The sequence below is a fragment of the Amborella trichopoda genome, chromosome 12 (genome assembly GCF_054954075.1).
Source record: "Amborella trichopoda isolate Santa Cruz 75 chromosome 12, AtrichopodaSantaCruz75HAP2 v2.0, whole genome shotgun sequence".
Taxonomy (NCBI): domain Eukaryota; kingdom Viridiplantae; phylum Streptophyta; class Magnoliopsida; order Amborellales; family Amborellaceae; genus Amborella; species Amborella trichopoda.
The window spans coordinates 6,624,020-6,636,141 of NC_142347.1; the positions used below are offsets into that span (position 1 = coordinate 6,624,020).

The 12,122-nt window shown below is 39.9% G+C and overlaps 1 protein-coding gene across 2 annotated transcripts in view; it reads left to right on the forward strand.

Annotated features, from left to right (window-relative positions):
- Positions 1-11,348, forward strand: part of LOC18433631 (protein NARROW LEAF 1) — a 29,760-nt gene extending 18,412 nt beyond the window's left edge. For both annotated transcript variants that reach the window (XM_011624790.3, XM_088852759.1), the window contains one exon: positions 10,674-11,348. In XM_011624790.3, the coding sequence (XP_011623092.2) occupies positions 10,674-11,101 (428 nt within the window). In that variant the 3' untranslated portion in view covers positions 11,102-11,348. The remainder of the gene's footprint in view (positions 1-10,673) is intronic.
- Positions 11,349-12,122: the final 774 nt, after the last annotated feature.

A 12,122-nucleotide genomic window follows, 5' to 3' on the forward strand; every position in this document is an offset into this window, starting at 1 on the left:
TCACACATTGGCAAGGGATATGCACGTCTCATGGAGGCATACCTTTAGGGAAGTGATGCAGTCGAGATGATTGCACTCCGTTATCAGGAGCAATCGGATCGCGATCAAAAGAAGAAGAAATATCTTGTTTATTTTTTATTTTTTTATTTGCATGAGTCCGTTGGTGTGTTTAGGATTTATGCGTTTTTTTATTTTAAATCCGTTAGTGTGTTTGTTGATAAGGCCAAAATAAGGCTAAGTAGCATCCTTTTTTTTGATAAGGCTAATTTTCTTCTTTTGCAAGAGTCGGTCATTTTTTCAATGTGAAGGGATAGGTTGGTCTTTTCTATTAGGAAGATGGTTATCCTTGGCAGTGACGTGGATATGAATTTATTTCAAAGGAAAGAGTCCGTTTTTGTAAGTGGGGGAGTTTGTTTAGAACAAAAGATAAGTACCATAGGTAGATATTATAGGATATGGCTTCTAGAGGGATATCGTCATCTTGTGAGAGAAGGAAAGACGTGAAGCTTTAAAAGGGATCTCATTGTAATCACGGACATTACTATTGATGGTGAATAAAAATTAGGAGGTTTCTTTTGTTATAGAGCATGTAGAGAGAGAGAGAGAGAGAGAGAGAGAGAGAGGGAGGGAGGGAGGGAGGGAGGGAGGGAGAGAGAGAGAGAGAGAGAGAGAGAGAGAAGATCTTCTGTGGGTGTTTTTCTTGTTTTCCTCTTATGCTCGTGGGCACATAGTGGAGAACTTGGATCCGCATACTTTGCTATCTTCTTGCTGTTTCTTCTCTAACTTTTGTTTCTTCTCTAAAACGTGGCTGTTTTTGCGGGGTGTTAGTCGCCAGGAATTTCCAGTTACGTCAAGTGGTATAAGAGCCTCGATTCTTGTGCGATCGTGGTGCTCATGGCTCACGAAAGTCCTTGACAGCAAGGTGTCAGGAATGAGCTGATCTACCTAGAGCGGGACCTCCATGAGATAGAGAACGAAAATTTGAGAAGGCAAGTAAAAGAGCTGACCTGGTGCTTGGTTCCAAATATAGCCCCGACACACTATGATGACGGGTAGTAAGTCGGATGCTGTTTTCGAGAACCCGTTCCATGTGCACACTCCACTTTGGGAGCCCCATGTTCAGGAGAGCAGATCTTGCTATCTAGGTATCGAAGTTGATCTATCGGAGTATGCGAGAGGATTGCAGGCGGAAGAATTTATTTATTGGATTGATATTATAGAGCGCATCTTCAAATACAGGGACGTGCCTGATGATAGGAAGGTTAAGCTCGTCGCCATTAAGCTTAAGGATCGCGCATCAGCATGATGGGAGCATTTGAAAAAGGCTTGGGAAAGACAAGGAAAATCGAAATCTCTTATTGAGAAAAGATGAAGAAAAAGTTGAGGGAGCAGTTTTTGCCCTTTAACTGCACCCCTTGACAATGTTTTAGCAACTTCATACCCTTTGGCAACCGGGGTGGTCTGATGATGATTTTACTGCGGAGTTCTATAAACTAGTTGCACGAAACAACTTGTCTGAGACTGAAGAGCAATAGGTTTCCTGATATATTGCAGGACTACTCCAATCAATTTAGCACGTCTTAAATTTACACCCTTTATGGATTGTTTCATAAGCCTATCAACGTGCTTTGACAGTAGAGAAACAATAGTCCAGGAGTAGGGCTAGCACAACCACAAGAGGAGATTAGGGTCTTCGTACAGGCCGATTTCAAAATTGTGGTGCAAGGCTTGAAGATGCATCATCTGGGGGCTGCAGGGATGCCATTGCAACACCTATTAATCGCCCAAATACTGCTAGTCCAGGTGCTAGAGTTCAGAGCAGCAGCTCAACTCTCCGTTGTTTCAAGTGCAGGGTGGTTGCAGGAAGCGGAATAGCTGTCATAATAAAAGCAAGAAACTCATGGTTGTGGAAAAGAATCCAGATGATGCTGATGGGTATGACGATGATCCAGTTATGATGAGGAGCCAGATGAGGATGATCTTGTTTATGAAGATGTTGGAGGTCCTTAGTAATTCGAAAGAGCCTACTAACGCCCAAGCAAGAAACCCAAGAGGAGGACCTATATTTTTCACATCACCTGTACCATTGGAGGCAAGGTGTGCAAGCTTATTATTGATAGTGGGAGTTTAAGAATGTAATCTCACCAGATGCGGTCATGAAGCTCAAACTCAGCACAAAGAAGCATCCACAACCTTAAAAGCTTACTTGGTTCAAGAAGGGCAATGAGGTACGAGTAGATAGTAGATGCTATGTTTCTTTTTCTATTGGAAAGAAATATTTTGATGATGTATGGTGTGATGTGGTTGTCATGGATGCTTGTTATTTATTATCGGGTAAACCATGGCAATATGACTGTAGAGCTATACATGATGGGAGGAGGAACATATATCCTATTTGGAATGATAATAATAAAACTGTGTTAGCTCTTGTGAAAGAGGAAATTACACCTAAGCCTAAACCAGGGGAGGTGTAAATTTAATCTCAATGGCTAGTTTTATGGAGGAGGTTCAAGAGATTGGGTTAATATTTGCTTTAGTGGCTCATGAGGAGGGTTTAGATTTTGTTATTCCAGAGGAGGTTAAATCTCTGATTGAGGACTATAGTGATGTCATGCCAAATGACCTCCCCTCGGGTTTACTACCCATGAGGGATATCCAACATCACATAAGTCTCATTCCAAGGTCTAGCTTGCCAAACAGGCCTACATACTGCATGAGTCCTAAACAGCATGAGGAACTTAAGGGATAGGTTATGGAATTACTTGAAAAGTTTATCTGGGTTATCATGGGTCCATGTGCAGTGCCTGCCCTACTGACCTCAAAGAAAGATGGTTGTTGGCAATGTGTGTGGATGGTAGGGCCATAAACAAAATCACTGTGAAATCGTTTCCCTATTCCTAGGTTGGATGACATGTTGGACCAACTTTTTGGTGCTTAGGTCTTTTTCAATTGACCTAAAGAGTAGTTATCGTCAGATACACATTAGGCTTGGGGATGAGTGGAAAACGACTTTCAAAACCACAAGATGGATTATTTGAGTGGTTGGTTATGCCCTTGGGATTGTCAAATGCTCCTAGTACCTTCATGAGAATAATGAACCATGTGCTGAGATCCTTTATTTGCAAGTGTGTTGTCGTATACTTTGATGACATATTAATTTATAGCCCTTCATGTCAGACTTTGACTCATATGCAACACCTCAGGGATGTTCTTGAAACTCCAAGGCAGGAGAAACTATATGTAATATTAAGAAATGCAGCTTCATGACTGATGTAGGAGAACTTGAAGAAACTTGAAGAATCATCAAGAAGCACTTTGACACAAGTAATTTTGGAGAAACGCTAAGGCTTTCTCCCACCTAGAGCTCAAGCCTAATGTTTTTTTTACAAGACAAAGTCTTTATTTTCTTAAAAAGGAATACATGAATGCCTCTCCTTTCTTTACTTAAAGAGGAATAAATGAATGCCTCTCCAACCCGTCCATGCCCTTATTTATAATAGAAAATTATTGTTTTGGATAATATTTGTCCATACAATTAACTTTTGACCAAACAATCCTAAACTAAACTCCCTAACTTTAATTAAAATATCTAAAAAGTCCACTAGAATTTCTAAAAACTAAGAAAATCCTAGAATTAAAACGTAATTCTAAAATCAAAATGTACATCCTTTAAAATTGAACATAAATTAAAAATAAATATAAGTTGTCCCTCCATCATTCTCCCCTTGTTGGAGAAAACTCATCCTCGAGTTTCGAAGCGTTCTAAGATGAATTCAGCATCAAAACCACCTTCTTCAACCTTCTTTTTTGTTGGCTCAAATATTATTCGAGGTAAAAAAAATTCCTCAAGAAATGGGTCCTGATATGCATATTCAGGAATCCATGCAAATTTATCAAATATAGTTTTTCGTGAACTTTCATTGGAAATCATGTAAGATACTCCAAACTCAATTTTTTGGACTTTAGAAGTTTTTTTAACATCTATTTGATCACTTTATGAAATCAGGGCCACAATTTGCGATTGAGACAACCACACTTCTATTGCGCTACTCTGATTCCAATACCCTAAATTTGTTGAATGCTCCACCTCTTCAATATTGATGAGATCTTCAAAGGTCAAGATTATAATCAATCCTCTTGCTGCCTTCTCTCCATATTCTTCCCCCCTCTTCCAAATATCTTCACCTTCATCTTGATCATTATCATAGATTGGATCTCCTAAGAAATCTTGTTATTCATCCGAGTATATATCGAAGATTGGTGGTGAATTCCAATCGACAACTTGTTGACTTTCCATACAATCTGTATCAAAATAAAAAATATGATCCTTCAAATCGAAAACCTTAGAGTGATGTTCCCAACAACTAGGTCTTCTATCGCTATCCTCATCACCCGACTCCACACACGGAGCACGAAAGTGAAAAGGCTTGCACTCAAGATCCTCTTGGGCTGAAAGATCATTGTCTTCCCCTTTATTGAGGCTCGCGAACTGTTGTGTCAGTTGCGGTACTTGCCTTTCAAGCTCCTCAATTCTGTTGTTTCTTGGGGTATATTGTTTCTTTTGAGGGGTGACAGCAGATTAGTCCAAAGTGATGGCTATACTTGAGTGGCCTACTTGGTGCAGCATACATAATGTCTGCAGTTTCCATGGTTTGGCTTCTTTGTACAAGCAGTTCATCATGAATTTCAGTGCACTTATTGCGCCAGTTACAAATTGTTTGAAAATGCGAAAATTTCAATGGACTCTAGAATCAGAGCTAAGTTTTCAGTTGATAAAGAAGCACCTGTATTGGCTTTACCGGACTTTGATAAATTTTTGGAGTTGATTATGATGCATCAGGAGTTAGTATTGATGCTATGTCAAGTCAGGAATGAAAACCGGTGGCATTCTACAATGAAAAGCTCAATGGGTCCAAGGTTAATTATTCTACTTATGATGTTGATTTTTATGCCATTATGCAAGCATTGAGGAATTGGAGACTTTATTTGGTGCAGGGAGAGTTTATTCTTTATTGAGACCACGAAGCTCTTAAATACATCAATGGTCAACATAAACTCAATAGAAAGCATGCTAAATGGGTTTCCCACCTGCAAGAGTTTGCTCCCACTTTAAAGCATAAAGTAGGTGTTCATAACAGCGTAGCTGATGTTTTGAGCAAGAAAGCCATGCTACGTACCACTATGAAGGTGAATGTAGTGAGGTTTGATACTTTCAAGAAGGTATACTAAGATGATCCTAAATTTGGAGCAATTATAGCTGATACCTTAGCAGGTAAACGTAATGATTATTGTGTGCATGATGATTTTCTATTCAGAGGCCTGAAACTATGTATGCCAGAGTGATCACTATGGGAAACGATCATTAGGGAGTTGCATAATGAAGGTCACTTTGGTCGTGACAAAACCATGGCCTTGGTGTCTAAGGATTATTTTTTGCCCAAGATGTTGCATGATATTGGTAGATTTGTAGACAGATGCTACATTTGTCAAGTCTCAAAAGGGACTGCGCAAAATACTAGACTCTCTACTCCATTACCAGTACAAGCTACACCATGGGAGGATATTCGTATATATTTGTGTTGGGGTTACCAAGAACACAAAGAGGCATGGATTTAGTGTTTCCGGTGGTAGACAGATTCTCTAAATTGACACACTTTATTGCCTGCAAGAAAACTATGGATGCTACTAATATTGCAAAAATCTATTTCAAGGCGATTGTTCGATTGCATGGCAATCCAAAATCAATCACTTCAGACAAAGATACAAAATTCATGAGCTATTTCTAGAGATCTTTATGGAAGTTGATGGAAACTGAGTTATATTTTAGCAACGCTTATCATCCACAAACTGATGGTCAGACATAGGTAGTGAATAAGAGTTTGGGAAATTTATTGTGCATTTTGGCATGAAACAAACGAAAGCTTTGGAATTTGGCTTTACCTCAAGCTGAGTTTGCTTTCATCAGGTCCTAGAATCGAACTACTCAGACAAGCCCATTTGAAGTTATCTATGGATATAATCCCAGTAGTGTGCTAGATTTAACTCCTATAGCACATGCAGGGAATTTAGTGGCAAGGCAGAAGATTTAGCTGATCGAATCAAAGGCATTCATGAGCAGGTTAAGAAGCAGATAAGCATCGTCGTAAGCAAATGTTTGAATTTGGAGATTATGTATGGGTTGTTTTGATCAAAAACAATATCCTGTTGGGGAGTATAACAAGATCAATAATTGGAAGCTTGGGCCATGCAAAATTCTAAAGAAGATCAATGACACTGCCTACAAGTTAAAGCTACCAAGCCATATGAGGACTTCTGATGTTTTCAATGTCATGCACCTAATTCCTTATGCAGGAGATTCCTCTAATGACGAAGAGCTTAACTCGAGGACAAGTTCTCTCCAACCAGGGAAGGATGATGCGGTTGAGATAATCGCGCTCTATTATCAAGAGCAATCAGATTGCGATCAAAAGAAGAAGAAATAACATATTTATTTTTATTTTTTGTTTTATGCGTCCGTTGGTGTGTTTAGGATTTATGCGTTTTTTATTAAATCCATTAGTGTGTTTGTTGTAGGGAGATAAGTTCCATCTTTGTTGATAAGGTCAAGATATGGCGAAGTCACGTCCTTTTTTTTTAATAAGGCCAATTTTCTTCTTTTGCAAGAGTTGGTCATCTTTTCAACGTGAAGGGATAGGTTGGTCTTTTCTGTTGTGAAGATGGTTATCCTTGGGGGTGACGTGGATATGAATTTATTTCAAAGGAAAGAATCCGTTTTTTGTAAGTGGTGGAGTTTATTTAGAACATGAGATAAGTACCATAAGTAGATATTATAGGATAATGCGTCTTGAGGGATATCATCATCTTGTGAGAGAAGGAAAGACATGAAGCTTTAAAGGGAATCTCATGGTAAACAGGGGCAATACTATTGATGTTAAATAAAAGTTAGAAGGTTTCTTTTGTTACAAAGTTTGTAGAGAGAGAGAGAGAGAAGATCTTTTGTGGGTGTATTTCTTGTTTCCCTCTTGTGTTCATGGGCGCGTAGTTGAGAACTCGGATCCGCACGTTTTGCTATCTTCTTGCTATTTTTTCTCTAACTTTTGTTTCTCTCTCTAAACATGGCTGGTTTTTGCTGGGTGTTAAGTCGCTGATAATTTCGTACTGCATTAGGAAGCCAAGCCATGGCTGTTACTTTTGCTAGAGAGGGAGCACAGCTCAGTTCGAACTCGGGGATTTTGGCAACTACTTGAGCATTTAGTCCCCACCTTTTGTATCTACCTTGCATCAACTTTGCCATTTTTTGGATGTTGAACATTTTTGGATCCTCTGAGCCGGTTTTTGTATTAGTAAACCCTTTCTTGGATTGCGTACTCTAGCTAAAAACTTGTAATTTTCTGTACTTTATTACAATAGTCAATAAATTCAAGAAAGAAAAAACCACACTAGGGAACATACTTGGCTAGAAAACCCATGATGGCTCACATCTCCATGCACCCTTAGCAGCAACCTAAAAATAACCTTAAAGCCACTTATTTGACCATAAAACTTCCTAATTAGCTTTAGCACTTAGGAAAACCTTCCAAATTAGGTGAGACACCTTCCAAATCGGGCTAACCCCGTATAAGAAAACTTAAACCAACCCTTTAGATGCAAGCACTATAACCCCTCCAAAAGTCATCCAAATTGGCCACAGTTGATTTTGGCTTGTAATGGATGCCATAATCTTTCTAATGGTTTAAGAATCAGCAGACCTGATGTATGGTTTGAAAGTCATGATGAAAATAATTTTTTTTGCTAGAAATCCATTTTGGTTCCTCAGCAATGCATTACTTATCGCTGTGACACAAGATGCCTTGTTGACTAGAAAATGTCTAGAATATGTTTAGATGCCTTGTTGGGCCATTAAGGGTGTTTCTGAAATGGCTAATGATGTAGAACATGTCGTTAATGACATGTAAGATTGACAACCTAGATTTGGCCGCCACTTTATGGATGACAGTTAAAGGTTCCCCAGCCTGTAAATACCTCGTCAAAACTTTGTTTTAGGGTCAGAACACTAGGTAGTTGAGCCCTTATCCCTCTTGGCCAATTGACTGTTTCGCTCTCCAAACCCACCCTAGAAGCCCTGTGGCCTATGACGTAGAACTTGAACCATAGCAACCCTGAAACTCCAGGAAACTTTTCCATGCCTAGAGTGCAGAGAAAAACTAACCTATGTGACTCCTGGCGATGGATGCTAGATTGCACTAGGTTTCATCCTAAATGCCCCCTTCCATATCCCATTTAAATTCAAGACATCGTTACCAAGTGACCTCTTTGGTTCAAGCAATTTCAACACACTCAGGATAAAGCCATACACTGCTCCGTTGTATGATCCAGGCCCAACTCTGGGTGCTGGACCTATGGCCCCGGTCTAACCAAGTAAACTATTCTTTTAATCCTGGCCCAACTTCAATTATGCTGGAGCCCTCAAATCTGGGAAGCCTCAGTTTAGGAGATCTATCTTCGACCACGAGCTTGGAGACCTTACTTCTTTGGCCGAGTGTTTACAGTCCATCTTCCTATCTTCCTTTGAGGATGACAGGATTATTTGGACCACCATGGCCTCGGCTTTATTCTCGGTGGATTCCCTCTTCAGAACCATCACTGCCTCTCAAACCCCTCGGGCCCACTTCCTGTCATTGCTTCCAAGGCCTGGAATCCTTTTATTCCACCAAGAGTACAGGTGTTCTGCTGGATCGCATTGCACGAGAGATTGTTGACCGTGGATCAGCTTCAAAGAAGAGGTGTGCAACTCTCAAATAGATGTAACTTTGCTTGATGGAAGCGGAGTCTAGTCCTCACCTTTTACTCCACTGCTCTTTCTCTAGAGCAGTAGGGAGGTCCACCTTTTTCTTGTTCAACTGGGTTTGGGTAACACATTCCTGCATTTCTCATTTGTTTCAAGCCTTTCTCTCTACCCCCTTGGCCTAAGGCAAGAAGGATTCTTTGGAAAGCCACGCTCTCAGCCACCATTTGGGTGTTGTGGATCGAAAGAAATCATAGAGAAAATCAGGAACGTAGTGGCTTATTGGGCATCTAATCATGCTCTATTCAAGTTTTCTCCTTCCACTGACTTTCTTAGCAATTGGTCCAACCTTTTAATTCTAGCAAACTATAGAATCTCGAAGGCGTGGTGGTGACCACCTGATGAGGGGGCAGTGGAGCTTAACTTCGACGATTGCTCTCTTGGCAACCTGGTCCCTCAGGTATTGGGGGACTGTTTTGCTCAAGTAATGGTAGTACCTTACTGACATTTTCGTGACCTATTGGTATAGCGGACTCCACCTTGCTGAGGCTCTATGCTTTTGGAAGGCCTTCACAAGTTTGACTACACTTGGAGTCACAATATCGTGGTGGAAGGTGATGCCAAGAACATTATCCATTGGGCTTCCACCCGCTTGGCATGGCCTTGGCACCTCGACAACATCTTTGACGAGATAATCCATTTAACAAGCAACTACAGGATCTTCTGGCGCCATGCCTTCAGAAAAGTAAATTCTGTCGCTGATAGATTGGCAAAAGAAGGGGCCTTCCTAAATTCCCCCCCCCCCCTAGCTTCTGCGCCATTGTGATACCTTCTAGCAGTGGGTTTTGTCTTTTGGGACCCTCCTTTGTAATTTCTACTATAATGGAATTATAGTGAACTTCTGTAAAAAAAAATAAAAAAATTCTTTTAATCTTTCTTATGTTTCATTGTAATGCATGCTAAGTTTTACCCTTCTTTAATCTTTCTTATGTTTCATCTTCATTACGACCAAAAATGTTTCAAAGATGTTTTCCTTAACTTTGGTGAATCTAAAGCGAGCAAGGCCGGCTGACCATAGGACGTACGCTGAGAGGTCTACTTTTGATGGTCTGCAATTTGATGGACCTCCAAATCTTTATTGATCTTGTCCCTTAAATTTCAAAATGGGTGGTTCTAAGAGTGTCATTGAAAAGACACAAAGTTCCTAAAAAAACTCAAACATCGTGACTCACTTCAAGCCATCCAATTTGACATGTAATGAGTGAGAATGCTTGTACCTCCGTACAAAAAAAATAAATGGTCTCTTTGTAGACAATTCCCATGTATATATATATATATATATATATATATATATATATATATATATATATATGCAGAGATGGACTATACGTGCATGCATTTCTGTATTAAAATTATATATTTAGATGCCCATTATCTAATTCTCTTATGACATGAGACTTGGAAAGATCTGTTGTATCTAGTGCTTTACGCCCCTTCCAGAGTGGCAAAACAGTCAATGTTCATCTCAAGACACATTTAATGCTCATCTAATTGGAGCATTTGATGCATTTACAATTCTCGTTGCAACAAGCCATGAGGTTGCCTGGAGAATGGCATCCTTAACCATTGCTATTTAACAGGACAACTGAAAAAGAGAGACCAAACTAAGAATATTCCATCAAGGTCTGTGTCTGCTACCTTGGACCATAAGTTGCATAAATATGGACTCTGCGTCTCAGAAATGCCTTAATCTTCAGAGACTCATTTTTGTGTGCGATCAATATTCATTTTTATTTTTATTTTTGATATGTACTGTTATCGATACATTTCACTGTGTTGATGGTTTCCTTGATGGAGCGTTTGGTAACACTTGTCTTTTATGGGCCAGAAATTGTTGAAGAGGAAAGGCAAGACTTCTCCAATGCAGTTGTAGACCCAACAGTGGAGGAGCCTTCTCCTAGAGGAAGCCACTCCCAAGCTAAAATCAAAGCGCTTGAAGGATGTCAGTCCCTTCCTTTTGAAGACATGACAGGTTTTGGGCCCCACAGTTCTACCCCCCAAAGTGGTGGGGTAGACATGGATGTTCTCTTTAGGCAGACCGACTTCATCACAAGGCTTGCCGAGCCCTCCACAAGCGTCGAGCTCCAATTCATGCAGGATTTCCATGTAGCATTGGGCCAACCAAATCAGAGCCGAACACAAAACCCCGAAAACCTATCGGAGCTTAGAGATGGTAAGGATGGGTCGAATGATGACCTATCGATTGGCCTTCAACTCGGGGACCATAGCACAAAAAGGCGAAGGACCTCTTCATGATGGGGGTTTGGTGTTTTAACTGTACAGATATCTCGGCTGGAAAGTGAGTTTTGTTTGAGTTATTACGAGCCTATATCCTTGCATTAGAGCCCCATTCTCTGGCAGAGAGGGTGCTGTCATTGAGTCCAGGAGTTTGAACTGCAGAAAAAACCTTAGTAAGTTTTACAAAAGTCTAATTGCTCCTCTCTGCACTTTTTGAGGCAAATGTTTTGATCCATCTTATTTATCAAGAAAGAAGTGTTTGTCCTGTGCATGGTAATCCAAACCAATATCCCATGGTATCATAACTTCGGCTGGTGGTCTTCTTACCTCTTGCTTATTATGTGTTGCGCGCTATCTTCAAAAGCGGGGAGTTTTCTATTTGTAGGGAGTTTGTAGCATCCTACATGTAGCGTTATAAAATACTGAATTACATGTTGCCCAACGTCCTTTTGTCAAAAGGGGGGAATTAGATGAACCATTCCACAACTCTAGTCCACCAGTGTCTGGTCAAACGGTGGAATGGTTTATCTCAACTGTTCATTGTCGAGGCTACATGTAGCACTGATAGACTTCTTTGATGGTCATGATTCCACAGAATTTTCTCATATTGGATCCCAATTTACACTTTGTCACTGAATCCTTGGGCAAGTCCTTTATATCATACTCATCTAAGGCTGTCAGTGGAAAATGTGATATCCTTGTACACCATATAATGTAAAGGGAAAAGTTTATATAGAGCCGAGGCTCTAAACAATCAAATTAGAGCCTACCCCAAAAATTTCACTAGAAGAGGTTGTTTTGATGCTCAAATATCTTCAAATAGATCATCTCGACATCAAGATGCATGGACATGAGAAAAAGATCGATTTCAAGTTTTGGAAATAGTATATTTTGTTCTGCATTTTTGGACCATTAATTTTCAAGATTTTCAAGTTTTCATAGGTTTTTCGATCTACATTATTTTTGAATCTTTAAACTTTATAAATAAATATAAAAGTATATTTTAAGGCTATAAAAAAGGTTTTCAATGTTGAAACCA